The sequence below is a fragment of the Indicator indicator genome, chromosome 12 (genome assembly GCF_027791375.1).
Source record: "Indicator indicator isolate 239-I01 chromosome 12, UM_Iind_1.1, whole genome shotgun sequence".
Classification (NCBI taxonomy): Eukaryota; Metazoa; Chordata; class Aves; order Piciformes; family Indicatoridae; genus Indicator; species Indicator indicator.
Window position 1 is genome coordinate 14427632 of NC_072021.1, and position 21393 is coordinate 14449024.

The 21393-nt window shown below is 36.8% G+C and overlaps 1 protein-coding gene across 1 annotated transcript; it reads right to left on the bottom strand.

Moving 5' to 3' along the window:
- Positions 1-227: 227 nt before the first annotated feature.
- On the bottom strand, positions 228-21094 carry WASHC5 (WASH complex subunit 5). Its single transcript, XM_054385379.1, has 28 exons — positions 20909-21094; positions 18681-18826; positions 17705-17789; positions 17343-17443; positions 16771-16963; positions 15799-15951; positions 14899-15012; positions 13680-13851; positions 12730-12857; positions 12097-12226; positions 10918-11030; positions 10125-10291; positions 9417-9492; positions 8554-8664; positions 8291-8431; positions 7321-7401; positions 6577-6678; positions 5836-6015; positions 5090-5214; positions 4556-4718; positions 3798-3900; positions 3609-3688; positions 2650-2753; positions 2101-2230; positions 1886-1982; positions 1336-1489; positions 997-1084; positions 228-302 (listed from the first exon to the last, which is right to left on the bottom strand). Exons 1-28 carry the CDS (start codon positions 21092-21094, stop codon positions 246-248), a joined length of 3480 nt encoding a protein of 1159 aa, XP_054241354.1. The 3' UTR covers positions 228-245.
- Between the last annotated feature and the right edge of the window lie 299 nt (positions 21095-21393).

Here is a 21393-nt window from a genome sequence, read left to right on the forward strand (position 1 = left end):
AGACTTCCACAGACAGTTATTCAGAAGAAAACCCCAAATGATATACAGCATTTATAATGTACAGTACAAGATGTACACTGGTTGGGTGAGATGCAAACTGCTGGTCAAGGCTTAAACAGACATTAATTATACAGAGGAGAGAGAGTAGTTATGTTTCAGAGAGGTGGTTACAGGTACTGCCCTAAAGCACAGAAAAGATAGTTCTGTAAAGCTGTACTTGTCCCATCCTCAGTCCTTCTCCATATTCACAGAACAGTTCTGAATTCATCAAAAATGAAGCTGGGCACATGTGCTTCAACCACCTGAAGCAAACAGGAAGGCACAGTTAGGCATTTTCTTCATTATTGGGTCCCTTAAGCACACAACACTGTTGATCTGAACCACCCCAGCTTTAGGATGTGCTCGTGCTTGGTGTACAAAGCAAGAGAGGAAGGAAGACCATGATCAGGGAGGTACGGTGAGCCCTGGGCTGTGAGGAAGTGCTGCGACCATAGGTACTGTGTAAGACTGGAGGAGCATCCACAGCCTCTTTGCTGCTTCTCCATACAGTGCCAGGCTAAAATGGAAGCTGGCAGAGGTACCAGATACATCAGCTGTAAGACTGTGAAGGGCCTTCTGCTACATTGTACTGTGAACTGGAAGGGAAAGAGAGACTGGAAGAGTCTGTCTCTCTTTCAGTTGTATTGGCTGGGAAATGGCTTATTCAAAAATTGCTCAGGTACAGCTTATAGCAAATGGGATTCTGACTTGTTTTAATATTGCACATAAATAATTTATCATCTTCAAATGCAGTTAGACTGCATTTAGCCCAAAAATAGTCTCTCTACAAGCCCAGGCTTTCAGAATGGGGAAGGAGTGAAGGGGAAACCATATTGCTGCAGAGCTACATGTGATTGTGGACTGCTAGTACCTAACCACAGCATAAACCAAGGCTGAGCTCCTCTGAAGAGGACTCCGGCTCTGTGCTCCAGGGGGAGACACAGAATTCTTTCTTACCTTCCTGGGTAACTTTGTATAGCGAATGTAATCTTCCAGGAACATGAGGGCACCCACTACGTCAGCAGGCATTTCTGGTATCTTCTGACTGAAAATTAAACCACCATCAGTTATTTGCACAAAATTACATGGAAATGCCAGCCTTCAAGTAACACCATTTCCACTAGGCATCATGTGATTCAATTACAAAAAGAAACAGTGTTTTAATCTTGTACCTAGTCAAATCTTTTGGTATGTCAAATTTACTCTGCTAGAAAAACATAACTGAAAAAGCAGTGATTATTCTGCTGAAGCTTTCTTCACAGAGGTCATACTTGGGGAAAAGTAAAACATGGATACCTCGTGCACTGCTCCATGGTTGAACGAATAAACTGACCAATCAGAGCGAGAAATTGTTCGGTGTATCTTGAGTGAAACTGTTTCAACAAGGTAAGGAGTCCCAGAACTAGAGGAAGCCAGTCGATTTGATCAGCAGGCCGCTTGCACACCACTCCTGCACAGAAAAAAACCCCTGTAACACGTTCATAAACCAGGACATATTCTTTATAGCAGAGAGAAACACAATATACCCTCCTGATTATTTTTGCTGTGCCTCCCTTTCTGCTTGCCCAAACCTAAAAATTAAAAACTAATACAGCAGCTGCATTTCTTCCATAGCAAATAGCTTAATGACATTAACCTAAGGCACAGAATGAAATGAGAAAGTCCAGGAGTTTAGGTTGTTTCCTGTTCCATTGTATTTGGCTTGAATACTATAAAGAAATCTGTCCAGACATGACGTACTAAAATCAGAAATCAAGTACTTTCTATGCAGATGGCCTTACTGTCTCCTCTACAGATAATTTCATGTAAGTTTTCATTAGATTAAGACATTCAACTTATACAATACCTAAGTTTCTGTTGTACTGAAGTTTTGGAAACTGGGAAATGAGAAACAGGAAGTTGACAGTGGGAAAATATGGCAGACGTTTTGTTGTTATGTAGATCTGAGGGGGAAAAAGAAAAAGGCAAACACAGTTCTTCCATGTATTTTTTTTCCCCTCAGTTAATCATCAGTTGAAATAGAAAAAGCAAACTGTACCAAGCCATGGGGTGCAACCTGACCTTATTTAATGGATTGTGAATGCCAGCTGCTTCCAGATATGCTGTGATTTCATACAGAAGAGTGTTGTCTTCTTTAGGGTAAGGCAATGATGGGTTCTGATAATGTGCTTCTATGTCAGCCAGTATTGCTCTAAAAAGGGAAAGAATTAAATGCGTATTTAATGCCACATCATAATAATGTAAAAACTTCAAAGACACAATCTGTAAATGGTTACAAGCAAGAGTAAACCACCTTTTTATGGAATATCCTTTTACAAACATTGTATTTACTTAAAAACCAGCACCACACATTTGCTATGTTCTTACTTCCCATCCAAATATGACTCCAGGTATAACCAAATGCAATTAGAAGCTGTGCTATCCACTAGCATGTCCATACAAATTATTTGCCAAGTTATTGATTTTTAATTCAAATATTCTTCACCAAGAATAAAATAGTCTGAAGACAGACTCCACACTTTGCCATAATTTAGTTTTTAAGGCTTGCTGAGGTGATAACAATTACATCACAGTGATACACGCAGCTCTTCAGCACATTTTGCTTCTTACTTATTGAGATTTTCCAAAGCAGCAGCCAAATGCTTGGAGTCAAACCTGCAGGAATAGTTTAATTCATTGGTAATTTGTTGTCTTAAAATCTGCATCTGTCCAACCTGTTGAAACAAAATGCAAAGGGTATTGTGTTACATTGAAAGCAAAGTCAAACTAAGGAAAAACTAAATGAGTAACAATTACCAGTATAAATAGATTACACCAAGTCCTCGTTGCACCTAACAGCCTTCATAGGGCTGACCGAAGCAGGGACATATTGTGGCTGGAGCTATTTCTTCCTGGGATAACCAGGCACTGATTCAGACTGCCTGCAGTCAGAACTGAGGGACCCCAGCTGCACAGTGTAGCCAAAGGACAGCAGTCACAGCACTCGAGATTTCCACACAATTCATGGTAACAAGTACAGACAGGTACAATTTTATACCTGGTAACTGGTATAAAAGCTCAGTTGCTTGTTTTTCGCTACTCAGTGCATGCTTGTGCTCTTTCCCCACCCCCCCTAGACTTCTAGATCAGCAATAGCAAAGATAAAAGCCACCAGAGAGGCTGATTGCAATCGACCTTCTCCTTCTTTCCCTGACCTTTCCCTCTTCTCTTCAGTAACATAAACATCCACAGTACTCTGAAAACACTGGTGGCAGAGTATCATTACAAACACAAGTACTAGGGTACTGTGGGGATTTCTCTGACCTCCCAATACTGAGCAGTAACTCAGTCTTCCCAGATTAGATCTCTAGTGCCAAACTCCATTTCTGGCATACTATTAGCTAAGCACTTCATGGAGTGTGAGCTGTCTATATGAATGAAGCTCAGGGGCTCTCAAAAATTCAAGCCTGCTTCGCTTATGGTGTTACAGAATTGCAGGTCAACATAATACTTCCATCTGCTTATTTTACAATGGTGTATGTAAGAACCTGTGAGTGAGTTCTCTGTATCGCTAAGTCACATAAACCTACTTTCATTATGGAGTCTAAATATGCTGTCCAGATCTTCTGAGTCTTTGCAACTGCTGCTGAATAAACCTTGTTGGAATTTGCTGAGAACAGAAAAAGGGTGAGACATTAAAAAAGAACAAGTATGAAGGGAAATAAATGCAAGTGTACAAAGACAATGGCCCTCTTCCATCTTAACAAGTAAGTACTTACCTATAATTCCTTTGAGAGGACTGACAGCATTCATAAGTGCTTTTAAGGTATCCTGCACTGTCCTGTCACGCAGTATAGTTTTCTGAAACATACTGAGGAAGTTCTAAGTAAAAGAAATAGGTAAGTCAAATCATCACAAAACATCACACATGTAATCTTAATCCTCGTGGTACCAAAGCCACAGTTACTAACAGCAGGGAAAGAATATATCCACAGGCAGATTTTTGAGGAATTCTGTAGTTAGACTTTGTATTTTTCTGAGTTATGCTAATTAGTCCTAGGACAATTAGCACTTATCAAAATGTAATACCCACTGCAGACAAGTATTAATTCAACTTTTGAGGAAGAACTGTCTTCATCAATACTTATTTTCCTTAAAAATCTTTAACCAGGCTAGGACTGGATTCTTCTCAGAAAAGAACATGGTTTCATATAGAGGTATTAGGGGAAAATGCAATTACATGGATTTCACACCTTGTTTAAAAGATGGTAGACCCATATAATTCTTTATTGATATCTAGACAGAAAAACAGAAGTTGATGTGAGATCAACTTCTAAGTGTACATATTCAAAAGGTTTTCCTTGCAAACCAAACCTCCTCTTAACACAGCATCAGGACTACCAATTCAGAATTGTACCAGTAACAAATTCTTATGTTTTGTGATTTTACCATTTCAAAAATTACCATATTTATTTCACTACAAGTTACTGCACAATAAAAGCCTCATGACCTTGAGAAATCAAAGTTCAAAAATTACCTGCAGCTCCTTTACAATCATGAAACACAGCAGCCTGTCTAAACCATTGAGACCAAAGGTACCTAAAGTATCTTGGATCTCTGAAAAGAGACGACTGTTGGTTACTTCCTGATGTGTTTTGATATCATACCAGGTGTTCATCTGGTCAATGTAACATGTGATTCTGAAGAAAAAAGATAAATATTTCAGAATAAACTGCAGACAGTTTCTGTGATATTCTGAGTGATGAGCTGTCCTATTCAGGTAGAGATTAGAAAGATTGTCTCAGTATCTTTGGTGATGTTGGATTACACCTCTTTTCACAAGGTTCTGCCACCCTTCCCTGGTTACTTTCCCCTCTTTTCCTTTCTCAGACTCAAATCACAACTTTTCTAGACTAGTTTTTAACATGTACAGGTAAATTTGGTTTTACATAATGATGGTGCTATAACAGCTAAGGAAACACTATTTGTTGTATATTTCATTTGCATATGGTGGAATTGGAGCAATTCAATGCACGGCACTAAAATATAGTTTGTGACATCCAGTACTTACTTGGGGTCTGTGATCCTCAGGATTTCTCTACAAAGCCGACCAATAAAAGTTACAGATTCATCCACAGGTGTGAATTTTGGTATAGGAATATGAGTAGACTGGTATATGCTTTGCCAGTCTTGAATCTGAAAAAAAATAATGTTTTAGATTAATTTGCAGTGTTACTGTAGTAGGTTTTTAATTCACTTAAAATTTGTTCGTTTAATTTAGAAGCAGTGCACCAAAGCGCTACTGTAAATTACACAAAGAAGAACACTGTCAATAGAGAAAAAAAGCAAAGAGAAGACTGAGTCTTATGACTAAGAGGAAGCAAAAGGTGTGTGGAGTTTGAGACTACTACCTACATCTCAGGTGAGAACTCCATCTGCTCCTTCCTGCAGTAAAGCCAGCCACCACAGTTAGCTAAATTTAAGATCTGTTCACTCTATCACTTGTGAAATACCACCAAAAATTGCTGGCAATTACTGCAGTCTTTCTAAGCCTGCCTTCTGATGGCTAACAATACGTACAGAGAGGACTACTATGACTTAGTAGAATTTTGTGTTTTCTTCAAGAAAGAGAGGAAGGAGATTGTTGACTGTAACGCTTTGTCGGGGTACTTCACTCTTCTTATGTAGAACTACTGCAGTGGGGATGCTGAAATCATTCAGAAGCAGCTGGGGGCATGTGTTCCACACAGTTACTACCACATTTAGTGTGGCAGGACATTTATCAGCTTTTGACTCATTCTTGGTTTTGGCTAGCACCTTTGTTCTTAAGAAGTTATTGCACTCCTGTTCCACGTTGTAGTTAATGATGCGAGACACTTCCTCTTGCCAAATTTTTAAACCATATATGTTGACATAATCCTGGATATATTCAAATGATCGATGGAACCCATCCATTGTGGCTGCCATTTCTTTCAGTTTGGGCATCAGTTCACTTGGCTACAGAAAAAAAACAAACCAAACAAATAAAAACAAAGCTGTGAAGAGGTAGAATATAAAGAAAATGCATAAGGCTTCTAAATGCCTTTACACAACAATCTCTAGAGGGTTTCACTATGCTCCAGCCAGAACTGAAAAGCACTGAGAAATTTATCAAAGGTTGTTTGATATCTGAAGTAATTCATCTATTCGATATTTTTTCCTTATGAGTTTAATGCTTATTTTAGGCTTCAGTGGTAGTACTGATGGATGTGGAAGAAAGATTCAAGAATCTGAATCAAACCATCAGCCATCACAAAGAACTGTAATCTCAAATCTACAGGACACTTGGCAATAAAACTTAAAACATGTTTTTGAATTTTATGTACTCTTAGCAGTTTATAAACTCATTTTAATATCAATTAAAGGCATTCCAAATAACATTTAAGAAGATTTAAAAGTATGCTTTACAAAAAAGGAAATCTGGATGGAAATCACAAATTATTTTTTAGAATGCAGTATAATAAAAAGTCCCATCAGACCCAAGATACATCAAAAAATTAAAATCAAGTTGTTGCAAACCTTGGCTCTAGGATTAAAGATGAGTCCCCTGTGAAGGGCTAGAGCTACTCGTTTTACCAGCTCCTTCCTTATGCCATCCTCTAGTAACTGTTTAGGGTCCACCTAAAAAAAAGAAACTTTTTTTTTTCCTTATTCAGAAAGGTATAAAAAAAAAATTCTAAGGATTGTTTGTACTATGAAAGATTTTTAAGTACTTAAGATGAATTGGAAAGCACTGCTAACAGATGCACTTTCCCACCAGTGCCCTTCCAATGAATAAAATAATTGAATACTTCTGCTAGATAACAATTCATATAAGTTGAATGGCAAAGATTTGTAGTTCCCATATTTGACCTCTCTCGTGACCCATTGAAAATTACATACAGTTTTAAGAAGCCAGAATACATTAAGAAGAGTGTATTTCTTAAGGAATACTTGCTCCTGGTCCTAAAAGAGGTATCTTACTGTAGAATGAAACAGCTCTTCAGAAAAGCTGGTAGCTGTTTCTCCAGTAGGGAAAAAACAACTCCCAAGAGCATCAATTATGGCTGAGGAATTTATTTACAATGAGTAATGTGGGTTCTTAACCTTTAATAATACAATTCTTATCATCTGAATGCCACGTTAGGCATCACCATTTGAAAATCTGTATGCAGATTTATTTTTTCTTCTCTTTTTATCTTTCCTCAAGGTCCTGAATTACCTGTGGCTTAACTGCTGATTGCCACTGAATTGTTTTTTCTTACTGCAATAACAGAACATTACCTTGATGATACCAACTAAAGTAGTTTTCATCATGAGGATGCCTTCAGTGAAGATTGAAATTGCATGGGTTAGCTTTGCAACCTTTAATAGAAAGAGAATATAGTTTATTGAAGTGATTCAATAGATTCAAATAATTATGCTAAAAAGACACACATTTTTCCCAGTGGTAACACCCTATTTTAGATTGAAGTAATTTGCACTGATATATTTTCAGTTTTACATCTTGTCCTAAACTTACCTATAGTACAACAATTATCTTTCTTTTAATGTAGGTATGTTACCAGAGGGAAAGAAGTTACCTCTCAGAGGTGTTAGAGAGATTACTTAGCCAGCTCGATCTTGTGTGTACAAAACATCGTGGACAAAACTTGTAAGTTGATGCCTGTGGTTGATACCTGTGAGCAGGCTAGGGACAGAGCTTGAAGTAGTTATTCCATAATAAAGCCTGCTGTCAGCAATAAGTCCACTCCAGTATTTCCACTGATTTAGTACAGTAGCACATTCACCTAGTTTTAAATTATTAGGTGAGTATTCTTAAGCTGATTGTTCAGACAAGCCAGTCTTTTGCCCTTTGCCTGCTGCCTGATTCACTCTTTGACCTTCTCCCAAACAAGCTTTCCAAATGTAGACAGCTTCATTTCAGACTTGAATTTTTAGGTATTTTTCCTGCCAGTATCTAAATAAACAAAAATATCTTTACCTTCATTTCTAAACATATTTAGTTTTTCTCCCCTTTTCTGAAAGATCAGAAGTTCAAACTTTTACAAACAGAATTCTGTATTACTCATCTGTCCTCAGGAAGTCTAAGGCATACTCATGATAACACAAGCCAATTTTAGTTCTTACTCAACCAACAAATCCAACCTCACTGTTAAAAGTGTAACTCTGTGGAGCTGTACCTATTTGAACTTAGGCTGAAGATGGCCACCTATACAGTATGCTTATTCAGAATCCCCTATTTTAACTGCACCTCATATCGTGGTCCAAGCTGAGCATAATCTCGCAGCTTGTCCTTATCGAGGCGAGTCGGCACTTCAATAATATCATGAGTCTGAAGCTTTATGATTTTGAGAAGAGATGTAAACATGCTTTCTGGAATTATCTGTAGAACCTTTGCAAGTGAAAGAACAAACACACACAGTCAGTATTTTCTCATCAAAACAATAATTAACAGTACTCAGTTAAGAACAAGTGATTAGAGAACAAGACAATTCTACCTCTTCAAATGCCTACCTTTCTTACATAAGAAACCAACTCGCCAGAGTAATACTGGGACACACTGAGAAGATCAGGACTGTTTGCTTGATTGATGCGGAGAAGAGGCAAGTCAAGTGCAGAAGCAAGCTAGAAATAAAGTTAACATTTTAACTTCACGTCTGTTCTTCTAATATAAATGACATGCTTGACCTCTCCTGCTCAGGCTTTTAGCCTACAATTGAAAACTCTAGAGTGTTCCTAAAGAGCAGTGTTACACATCAGTTTTGACAAGAGGAAAAAACAAACAAACAAACAAAAAACCTAACAAACCAAAAAACCCAACCAAAACCCAACAATAAATTGTTAAAAGACTACCAATAGTGTCTAATGCTACATTCTTCTTACTTGTTTTTTTAATGTTACCAGCTGAGTGAGGTATTACTTCATTGTGATTTTACACTCCCCTCCATACCATTTACCATTTTATTTCTACAGAAAATATATTCAGCTGATGCCAGATCTTCATCATGACAGACAAAGGGCATAGGCAACGTAATGTCTGTAATTCTTCAGCCTCCTCCAATTTATACATAGAGGATGCCATCTAGGGACCAATGTCTCCAGCAAGTAACCGCTATGAAGAGAAGCTGGATGATGAGACTCACGTGCCTAACAGCAGCAATAGAACTGGCTGCATATAAAACCATGCATAACTTGGGGTTACGTGCTCTAAAACTAACCTTGAGTTAATTTATTACAGTCTTAAAAAAAAAAATCTAGATATAGAATGTTGGCAAAAGCAAGTTTCAACTGTTCTAGGTCTCAAGGCTGTGAAGTTACATTTGATAAGTGCTTTGTTTGGCCTGCAGTATTCAAGTACATTCACTGTTCACACCTACCTTTAGGAAAGTGGCTCTGAGTTTAGTTACCATAGATGGACTGACTCGTATACTTTCCTGCATAATAGATGTAAAGCTGGGGTAGGAAAAAAAGACAACACAAAGCAAATCAGCTGCTTCTGCTGAAAACCTTACTTTCAACTCCTAACTTGTATGTCAGCAGTACCAGTGTAATCTAGAAACAGCACAGGAGATCAGTAAAGAACTGTGTTAGAGGAGGATTTTGGCCTGAAGAGATACTGGATAGACAAATCTTGTAGTATAAGGGAGTATTTGGGACAAAAGAAAAGAACATCAGGGAGTGTTAACAGCCAAGGCAATGAAATAGCTCAGCAAAATCACACCATGGCGAAGTTCTCTAGCATTTGGCTTTCCTTGTTCATTTTCAGTTGAAGTGGGAACTCCAGCATTTTGGAGAACACTTAACTAGACCAAAGGCTGGAGACAGAAGCTTATAAAAATTGTTATATTTAGAAGAGGATACACAGTAAAATGTTACAATATCACTTAACCTGCAGCTCACAACATGACAAGGGTGACTGCTAATTATTTTTCAAGTTGATTGAATACTCAATGACTCATAGCACATGGCTTCAAGACTTTTTTTAAACTGGAAAGGCTATAGTATCAATAATATTTATGCATCATATTTCCCACAAGTTTTGCAAATGATGACTAACTGAGAAGAAAAAGCTTCTACTAAGATACCTGTCAATTAACTGCCAAGCATATGAAAGATCACCAACTATCTGCATGGTGATCAAGACCTCTTCTTTAATGTTGATAGTTCGGATCATCTGATGGAGAAATTTGCGTGTATCAGCCAGAAACTGGCAAACTTGCAGGTTAGTTTCCAGCTGGTGAAACTCTTGGACCTATATTTAAACAAACAAAGTCCATGAAATAACCCCCTCTGTCTGTTCATCTTTAAGGACAGCAATACAAACAGAATCAGTAAGCTGACATATTTCTTCAGGCTATTATTGCAGTAAGATGCTTAACAAATCCTGGCATGTTTTAGAATGCTTTACATAATAAATTTCAGAGTTACTTGAGGAGGTGTACTGTGAAGCATCACACTGGGTATTCTTTTAAAATCCCAGAAGCAGAAGAAATGAACCAATAACAAATACGGATAATTTTCTTTTGCTTTTCAAATTACCCTGTCATGCTTCAGATGGATTTATTTTTACAATTTCTAATAAAATAAGTAACATTCCCAAAGAATCTTCAATACTGAATCAATGTCTTTGAAAAACCTTACTAATCCTCACATGCAGGTGGTATGACTTTTTATGCTATGCCCCTTATTTCATAAACACAAGGTCTATAAGCAAGTCCTGCTGACTATATATACGAAGCTGCAAAGATCTACAGACTTAAGCAGTTGTTAAAATGCAGATCTGTTTTGTAATTCATCTATCAGAAGTCAGTGCCTTTGTATCAAATGCTGTTTTTTCAAAAGGACAAGGTCATTCATCTCAAAATTTCTTTGCCATACCTCCTCCAGCGCCTGTATTAGCTGCACAGTTTTTCTGCCTGCTGCAGTGGAATCATCATAGTTTAGAGACATTATTTGCTTGGAGATTTCTCTGAACCAAGCCTGAAGATTTTCTATACAAGAACAAGAAAAATTTAATCAAATATTCCCATGTATGGTAAGCATCAAAGCCAGGGAACTTGCTAGTCAAACAAATAAACAAAGTTCAATACTATGCATGTAGCAGATTATTTAAAAAGTCTCTCTAACATTTCTAGGCTTTCAACACAGACTTGTAAGGAGGCAAATGCTCAAGAGACTTTCACATACAACATTAAAAAAACCTATCAACATAAAGAGGCATTATAAAATCTATACAAAGTTGATAAAGGCCTTTAAATAATAAATTTGTGTTTTATAAACAGTTTTACAATGTTAACTGCTTTAGCACTTGCAACTACTGTGTTTTAGCTACAAATGTGCTGAACTGAAAAATACAAAGGGAAATATTTCAATAAGGCTATTCTGCTTTTAGTTGGAAGCAAGTGAGAGAATTGCCTGTATTCTAAGTTTTGTTGCTTTGGATTGATCACATGTTGCCCTTACATTGACACTTTATGCAGTATTCCTGAACAAATGAGAAAGAATTTACAATTCTTATACTTACAGCCATTAAAAACAAAGAGTTTAAAAGACAGAGTAAGACATTTAGAAAGAAATGCTGATTTGGTGCATTTAAGTTCTTGCAGAAACTGGAGCATCAAAAAGATACCACTCTCTGCAGGAGAGAAGTAAAAGGTTTGCAAAAAATACTGGTACAGTAGAAATCCAGGTTACAATTAGGGAAAGGATGTGAAGAAAGGTTAAACCATCCCCACATTTAATGGGCATGACCTTTGCATTTTTTTGTACATAGAACACAGTACTGCGAACTCCATTACCTGTGGAAATGTGAACTGGCATTTCAAAATCTTACCTGGCATATCTAAGTTAAAAAAATATTGAAAAAGACCCCAGCCAACTAAGTATTAGGTACCTCAATAATGCTGACATATGGAATACACACAGGACACCTAGACAAGACAGCCTGTGAGAGACCTCTGTGGCAGCTGAGGGGTGTGAAATTTTTTCTTATTGTCAGTATTAGCATCATGTATTTTCTTTTGGTATCCCCCGCCCAGTTTAGTTTTCAATAATTACCATTTTTCTCCACTCTAGTTAGAGGTTTAACTCCTGAGAAGACATCAGCAAGCTCAGTCATCCTTTCAGATCCTTCTTTTTTATAGTTCTCCCATTTAGCTTGTTTTTCTGACAGCATCTGCTTGAACATCTATTAAAAATGAAGTGTTTGGCTTACACAAGTGGCAAGAAGGCATACTACAACAGATGAAACACTGGAAACAGATTGACCTGACCTACAGTGATTACTACATAACTTCAAGATACATTGGTGTAAGAGATTTCTTAGAAGCTTACCCTCAACATATATGGGCTTTTGGCTCTGCTTAGAAGAAAGTGTGAAGTAAAGACATATGGCAAGATAAAAAAAAACCCAAAACTTTAAATGGATTCCTCAGTGTGTTTTATTACGCCTGTCCATGTAAAATTCTGAATAAACATAAGCACACTGGCTAAGAAACAAAACTGCAAGTTACTGACATGACTACAAAACTAATTTCCAAGAAACAGTAGTTTGCAATCTTCTATAGAAAACTCACAACTGACAAAACAATCCTTAAGTGGAATATGTGGTAAATTTACCACTACTACACAAGTCCTCAGCTCTGTTCTGCCATTCGGGGGAAAATGCTGAGGAAGGCAGCAGCACATTACCTCTTTCAAAATGAATTCAAATTGAGCTGTATCCAGAAGCAGCTGGAAAAGGATCCTAGGATTGTACCTTGAGTCTGTTAGAATCTGATCCTTTATCTGGCGGAGACGTTTGTTATTTGGATCACAAGCTGAAAATGGAAAGACTGTTGTTACAGGATCTGGCCAAGCTTTTAAACCTTTGCAAACAGACTCTTTTATTTATTAATAGCTTGAAAACAAAACCACTTTGCTCTGATATTCAAGTTCCCACTTGTTCTCCCTTGTACAAACAGGACAGGAAATAAGTAGTGATTCTGTGGTGCTTCGGCGGTTTTCAACTCTTCTGCAAGCTAAATGTGAATTTTATATATCTGACTGAGAAGTTCAGAGATCAACAGCTCTGAAACCATTACAGAAAACGCAAGGAGGTAGAACAGAAGCCCTCTCCCATATGAGCAGACTCTAGAGACAGCACAAACATTCAAACAAAAGAATGTCTAAAGATGTAAGTTTACAGAACCAAATTCATGTCAGAGATATCATTCCAGTTTTAGTTGAATGTCAGCCCAATACAATAAAAAGCTTAAGTTATTAAGATATTAAGAAGTTGGCTACTGCTTACTTTTTAGTGCTAGGTAAAACTTTCAGAATGCTTTAAGTGCTGAGGCAGAAAAAGATAAAGTTCCCAGACTTTTTCTGCAGAGTATTATTCAACAGGATCATGACTTCTCATAGTATTCTTTATATCTGTATAAAGAATATATAAAAAGATATATATATCTATAGCTCATGAGAGTTCAGGAAATGCATGTGTGCTGTTTTAGCCAATGACCTTAGGGAGACTTAACAGAAGAACAGCTCAGAAATCTATTGAAACTCATCTGACTTCAACAGCAGCACACACTGAACCTCCCTCACATGAGGCATCAGGACTGACAGCCCTGCAATAAAGATCCAGGATGAAGTCTTACCTGTATCTGCGGTGTGAAGCATCAACCAGCGGATCGCTACATTGCAGTCTCGCAGGCAGTTCAGCAGCTTGGGAATGTTGTCCAGCACCAGCTCCTCCCTCAGACAGCCCTCCTTGAGAAACTGCTGCACCTGAGTGTGCACTCGCTCAGTGACTGCAGCGTACCTGCTTGCCTTGGAATGTACAAAGCTTGCATCAATACCATCCTTGCCTCAAATGGAATATATTGTGTACAGAGTTCCAAAGAACTTAAAGGGCACATAGATCAAAATAGCACTGCAAAAATTATTACTGTTATTAGTAGGAAATATCATGCACTACAACTGCATGACAAAGGATGAAAGTTTTAAAGCAAAAAGCTTACATAGGAAGTATAATGTTTCAAAAATGCAAATTGTAAACTTCCTATATACACTTACATACTATCTAGTAATTATTCTTAAAAAATGTTACTAATGTTTTATTACCTAGGGAGAAAGAACAATAATGCAAATCTATTCCAGAATGGAAATAGCTGTTATGAGTTAAATGTCAGTTCTGTTAGTGACCTTCTTCCCTGAAGACTAAGGAAAAACGTCTGCTCATGTTCCCTAAGTTTACTAGGAAGTACATACTACAGTTCTCCTAATTAGAAACTTTGTGTTCTTTCCTGAACATTGGTGCCAGATTTTAAGGACACTTTTTGCTATCATCAGTCAACTGATTTGCAATTTGTGCAAACAATCAACAAACCAAGTATCACTCATTGTTTTTTCAGGCATGGAAGAAAATATTTTACATAAAAATAACTAACTGCATTGCATCATTCTGGTTTCTTCCAGATTGTTTCGTTTGGGAGGTTCCAATTGCCTCACTCATAAATGTGTAACACCTAAAACTAGCATCTATAAAAGACCAAACACAATAGCCAGCTCATGGCATCCCACTACTGAACAAGATGGTGATGACTGCAAGCACCAATATAGTCACTACCCTGAAACCTTTCAGGGAAACAAACACTGCAAGGGAAGTGAAACAAGCAGTACTGTGAAGACCAGATTTTGAAGCTTTAAAGTATCTTTAACTCAAAGTTACGCACTCAAAGTACTGTTCTTGAATGTAATGCAAAGAACTGTATGCAAGAAAAAAAGACTCACACATTACTGATGTCATAAAATATACACTTGAGATGTCTGCACAGCTTGACTCTTCCTAAAAACACCTAACTCTGGCTTACGTACCTGTTCTTTGACATTTGAAAGATCCAGTGTGTAATTGAGGGCAGTTTTAGCAGCTTTGTAGGGTTCCCATGCTTCTGCTAGATTTACAGTGATTCCCATGTAAATGCTAATAACCTAGAGATTGGAAGCAGAAAACAAGAAGTTGCATTTATATTAAGAAAAGGACATACTTTTCATTTAGCTATATGAGTAGAAAATGACATGCTAAATATAACTAAATTAGATATAAACTAAACTTTTTTCTGGCATCTGTACCTTTTGCTCCACCATCTTTGGAAATCAAGATGACTTCAGAATAAAAGGTACATAGTTAATTAGAGGCTTAATTGTAAAAACAAGCTGACTGTTCTTTCAGTCACTACATATCCTCATTGGACTCTTATTCTGCTCCCCATGAGCTTCTGACTTTTCATTTCTGTGATGCTGTGCATGAGATTAATGAAAGCAACTGGCAAACCACTTTGATGGGATGGGATGCAAAATGATTTGAATGAATCCTACTCTGAGAATGCCCAAAGGTCCAAACTGCCAACAGCTTCGATAGTGAACAGAAACAGAAGGAAATTACGGTTCCACACTGTGATTTTTAAGGAACCAAGTGGAACAGATTTCAGACCTCTAGCCCAGGTTTAACTGTGATTGAAAACACAGTATTGTGGTTGACTTACAAGTGTTTGTAAGACGCTTAACTAAAAACGAAAGCTCTGGGTTACTGACAGAAGGATACACAGAACTGTGGCATTACAAGCTTCATTATGAACAAAGTAAAATTCCCCAGAGAGGAATTTATTCTACTTTTATGACATTATTATTTTCTTTAATGCATGCTGTAAAAAGAAGATAAACTGTTCCTGTAACATGAAACCCAAGGAGCACTTTTAAAAATTAATTATTTCTTACCCAATTATCTGGAAAGTATTTATCCACTATCTCTCTCATTTTTGCTTGCTGAGTGTGAAGAATGGAAGGGTCAAAATAGAGTATCACATAGAGCATAGCAGCCTGAGTAGCCAGGGCAGTGCTGCGATGTTCTGGTAATGGATATGCTGAAACCTAGGAAAGGTGAATCAAAATGAAATGTAACATGACATAAATCTGTTGCAGACATGATGAGACACAATAAAGAGTGCAGTAATAGATGTTAAGAGGCAAAAAGGGTATGTGGGTAAGCTGGACATGCTTACACAAGCGGTGTATTTACCAGATATATTTTACAGAATATAAGAGTTGACTGTGTAGATGCCTGCTAACTTTAACAGGACATAGTAAGATATTACTATGCTGTAAATGAGTCAAAGGAGATGGAGAGATTAAGGTGAGTTGAAAGGAGCAGTCTCAGAAGTATTTTGTAACAACTGAGTATGTTTAGTTCATCTCAGAAACAAGTATTCATTTTAGTGAAGTAATAGGCAATTTGGATGCAGATAAATTTAATTGTTCACCAATTCTATATACCAGCACGATCAAAAAGATTCAAATTATAAAAAACACACAGGACAATATACCAATAGACCTTCATGCTAAAAAAAAAAAATTAAAATTGGTATCAAAATCGCATTGGCATCAAAATCATATTCAACAAGATATAAGAATTTGTCAATAGATTTTATTTTCTTAACTGTGAAATTGGCCAAACATGAGAGCAGGTTTCCCTGATAGGTTCTGCAGTCTGCACCTTTGGAGATACTTAAAATCCAACTGGACACACTCCTGGGCAATCTGCTCTAGCTGACTCTGTTTGAGCCAGGAGATTAGACTTGGTGATCTCAAGAGATCCGTTTCAACCTCTATGATCCTTTATGGCTGAGTGACTAACTTTAAAAAATCATTTTGTATGCAGCTTTAGATCCCTCTTATCTCACAGTAACTCACCTGGTTATAAATGTCATCTGACCGTAACCGGCCAATAACCATGCTAATGAATGTTTCACTTATGGGTACCCTGCTGAAGTAACTCTCAGGGTAATTTGGAGGTCTTTTAGCTCCAGGTTGGCTTGAGTATCCAGTGCTTCGAAGCAATTTACAGATGTCATCTAAATTGGAGTCAGCAGAGGACCGGGCTGCACTGTTTCACAGAAGAAAGGAACAAAAACTGTATGACCTAAACATTGCCTCTTCTCCCTCCCTTGTAATAACTGCCTTTCTTCCAAGAAAATGATCAGATACTGGTCAGGGAGATTTTTGGATGTTTACTCCATTAATATGATGTTCACTATATTATAGGAAGATACTGGTAAGTGTTCATCCTGGAATCCCAGATCAGCACAAACAGCACAACAGAAAAATGAACTTTACTCAGGAACACAAACTAACTTTATACTCAAAGAAGCAGCTTCGTGCTGGTGGATTTTTTGGTGGGGTTGTGCTGTTAATGTAGTTAACTCAATATATTGCATGTTACATTCTTTCACACTTAGGTGCTTCTGAAAACCAATATACATTACCTGTATCTGTAGTAAGAAACCAACATTCTTTCTCTGACCTCTCCTTCAATCTTCTGGTCAATGACCAGTAGCATGACTCCATATAAATAGAGTGCTTCACACTGTTTAGAAAAAAGAACAAAGGGAAGAAACAACAGAAATATAATTTTGTACTAACATGTAAGGACAAACATGTACTGGCAAGTTAACACAATGTCAAGTACGTAGTCAATACAAAAATGGTGGGCTGTACATGTCTGGTATTTGTCCTCCTAAAAACAAGTCACAGCATTTCCTTCTTTCAGTTAATTTAAATCTTTGTCTAGTTTGGCACTAAACTAGTTGGTTCATTTTCTACTATTACAGAATTGTTCCATACTTACTAGAAGCTGTTTTCCATCTTCATTAAGGAGGACTGTTTCTAATGTTTGCTGAATGTAAATTCCTTCATTGAGTTCATCTAAATATCTAGAGATTATAACAAAAAGTTGATCATTGACTGTTTTGCTCTCAAATTCTATGAAAGCAGAACTTGATTGGCCAATTTTCACTGCAAGTCAACAGACATCAGAACATTACTCCACACTGCTTGTACTAGGGTATTTCAGACAAAGAAGAGATGTTCTACAATGAAATGAAAAGCTGGAACTCCTAGCTAGAACCAACCAGTAGGCAAAGCCTCCTGCCATATCCTGATGGTGTCTGTGAAACATACTAGAGGAGACTGTAACTTACAGCTAACACCATCATCTTATGGATGGATAATAGCCTGAGAGTATGAGAAAGTTTCTACTGCAAGATTTAGTACAACTGTCATTTTCAAGTTCTCAGAAACATGTTAAATATTTAATCCGTTAATTAACCTTTTCATGTAAGACCAATAACAAAACCATCTCTCATGCTTAAGATTCTCTGAAACTTTTTCTTAAGAGTATTTTATGAACCTTTCATATTGTTTTTCACAAGTAAGGGAGCAAACTTGGGAATATGGCAACTCCACTGAAAAATTCATTTCAGGAAAATAATGCCAATGAAAATTAAAGAAAAAAACTCTACCTGATACTCTGTTTTGCAAGACGACAAAAACTGAAGTTTAATAATATGGAGTCTCCTTTTATTAAAAACATCTCCAAGACAGAGAAGAAAAACTAGATCTATCTTAAAGTCGAGGGAATGAAGTAGTGAGGTTAAATGTTTTCAAGTCATATATTAAGCTGGTAAAACACAGTGGGAGTAACAGTACTAGAATATGTTTCAAGAGTTAAGTATACTGGGTCTCCAAGACAAAAGCTTCTCATTATTAAGACTAAATAGTAATCTAGTCTTGAAGAAAATCCAGGTGTATGTAAGATACCATACCTGTTTAAATCTACAATGTATTTATGTACACTCTGAAAGGCTAGATAAAATCTCGTCAAAATTTCAATGTTGTTTTCACGAAATTCTTCATCTAAATCCAGTAACTCAGGTTTGGCTTCCAGTTTGCCTTCACATGTCTCAGGCCCCTAAAGAAAAGAGACAATCTTTAGAGACAATATTTGACTCTGGTCTCTATTTTACCTCTTTTCAGACACAGAACGTGTACAACCACCACCGTGCACACACCACCAGAATGAACATTTCTTACTAGAACAAGGATCTGTGGATTTCCATGCTACTATACAATTGAACATTGATTCCATAAAGACGAGTCTGCAATTGAGATGAATCTGCAATGATTTAAAATACCTTTTACGGTATGTAACCAATGGAAAAAATAGTTAACACTTTGGGTAAATCCCATTGCATCTGAAGCCACTGTGTGCTTTTTGTAGTGCTAACCATCTCTCTCCGGGGCTGTTGTTTTTTTCCTTTACACGTTTGATCTCATCAATTTCTCAGATAGAAATCATAACATTGAGGCTTCACAGAGCTTAGAAGACTTCTTTGTTTTCTGGATTTTTTGTTGTTGTTTTATTTTTGTTTTGTTTAGGGTTTTTTTAAGACTCTGGATCTAGCTCAGCACTAGTCCCTCAAACTAATGCAAAAACAATGTGAACAACAACCATGGGATTGGGATGAAGAGGTTGACTTCCTTACAGCAATGGCACAAATTTTTCTAATCATCTAATCTAAACAAATTTTTCTCATCTAATCTAAACATCTAATCTAAATTTCTCACAATCACCACTTGGTCTTACCACCTAATTTAAAATATGGCCTATGTTTAATTGCAAATATTATTAACATTAAACTGAAAATATTGTTAACCTCATTCCACACTCTGCTTATGACACCAAGAGATCTTGGCTTAAAAATAGTCAACATGAACTCTACAAAAATAGCTTAAAAAGTGAAGTAAAATAAAATATAATAACAAGCTTCATATACAGATGACTGTTTTAGTGCGGTTTAAAAAAATGCTCTCCCGCCTCTGTTTTTGCACAAAATACCTACATAAAACAAAGGATAAAAGCAGCCCCCAAATCTCCTCTCATTAGCTAATTCTAAGAGTCATGAATACAGCAATGGCACAGTGGCAGTGAAACCATTTGTAAATTCACTAAAGTGTGCTTTATATGTGTGTCTTTTATGGATTTCAGGGTGATTATTCTGAAAAGCAGCAACACTGTTACTTAACATAAAAAAAAATCTTACCATTTCAAGGATAATTGTATTTTTCACCAATTATACATATATGCTTTTAAATTTGCAAGTAATCTGTGTAAAAAAAAAAGACTTCTAACAAGCACTTATCTGGGAAATCATTTGTACTCAGGGTTTTCAGTGTCAAAGGCTCAGTTAGTGCTTGAAATTTACGACTCCTACTCAAAAAAGAAAAAATAATCCCTCCATTCTCTGCTTTACTATTAACACTTCTTGTACGCAGATAAAGTCAGATTAGATAGTCTCTGCAGTTCCTTCTTAATCATGATGGAGAATTGCAGAGAAACAGGTACTTCAAGAAGCTTAATTTTTTTAAGGGAACTAAGGGCTTTTTATGGGCAGGAGCCTTTATTTGTTTCTTCAGTGCATGTGACAAGTCCAGCAAATGAACAATCAATGTACTGTCAAACAGGAAAGCAAAAAGCAGTTTTCATGGCTGCAAAGAATAAGCTACAGATAAGCAAGAGTAGATGGGCATACTGCCCACAGTACTGCTTCAAAGGAAAACAACCATCAGAACAGGTTCAGTACCTGATAGTAAAAGTATAATTTGATGTTCCTGCAGTAAATAATAACAGTAATAATAAACAACCTGATAATCCAATATTCCAGTTTTGTATAATCAGTATCTATTAAAGTCCACAGCGACTGTTTTGAAAGGTGTAGCTGGGACTGCTCTTGAATGAACTAAAAACTGCCACCCCCAGAAACATATAAAGTAAAAGGCAGCCCAGAAGCAGAATGTTAGCATGCAAGCATATTACTCATGTATTTCAGTTTAGTGAATTTCTGGTAAAAACTGAACAAAGAAGAAGCCACAGTAGTCAATTCTGAAGATTCTAATAATAAATACAATAATCAGGAATGGCTGTTTCATTGCCTGAAGTACTCTCATGCAAGCCAGCAACTCTCTAAGAAAGTCTAACAATAAAAGGATTTACCTTAAAGTAACTGAAATCAAATATGATATCTCCATACTTCTGTTGATCAGCTTTGTCCTTTAGCCTGAAAACACCAGGAATAAATTCAGAAAGCCTCAGAAGTTCTGCAATGATGGCATTTCCACAGGAGACTATCCGAAGAATGGCCTGACCACAGAGATTGTTTTCAGCTAGAAAATCAACCATTGTGGAACTAGATTTGACAAGGAAGTAGAAGTGCTGAAGTCAGATTCTGACCATTAATCTTTAGGTTATTTGAAGAAGAAACTTCTTCTAGAGAAAACTATCTGTGCCATTAAAAACCTGTAAAAACAAAATCACCAACAGTGAGTGGTTTGTATTAACATGTTTTCATAGTTGAATCTATGCAGACTTTCAAGCGTACTCTCAAATCTTTTGGTTTATGAACTCTAAATTATCTGTAGCTTTGTAAAATAGAAAAAAAAATTAAAAAGGGCACTGAATTTATCTTCAGAACATATATT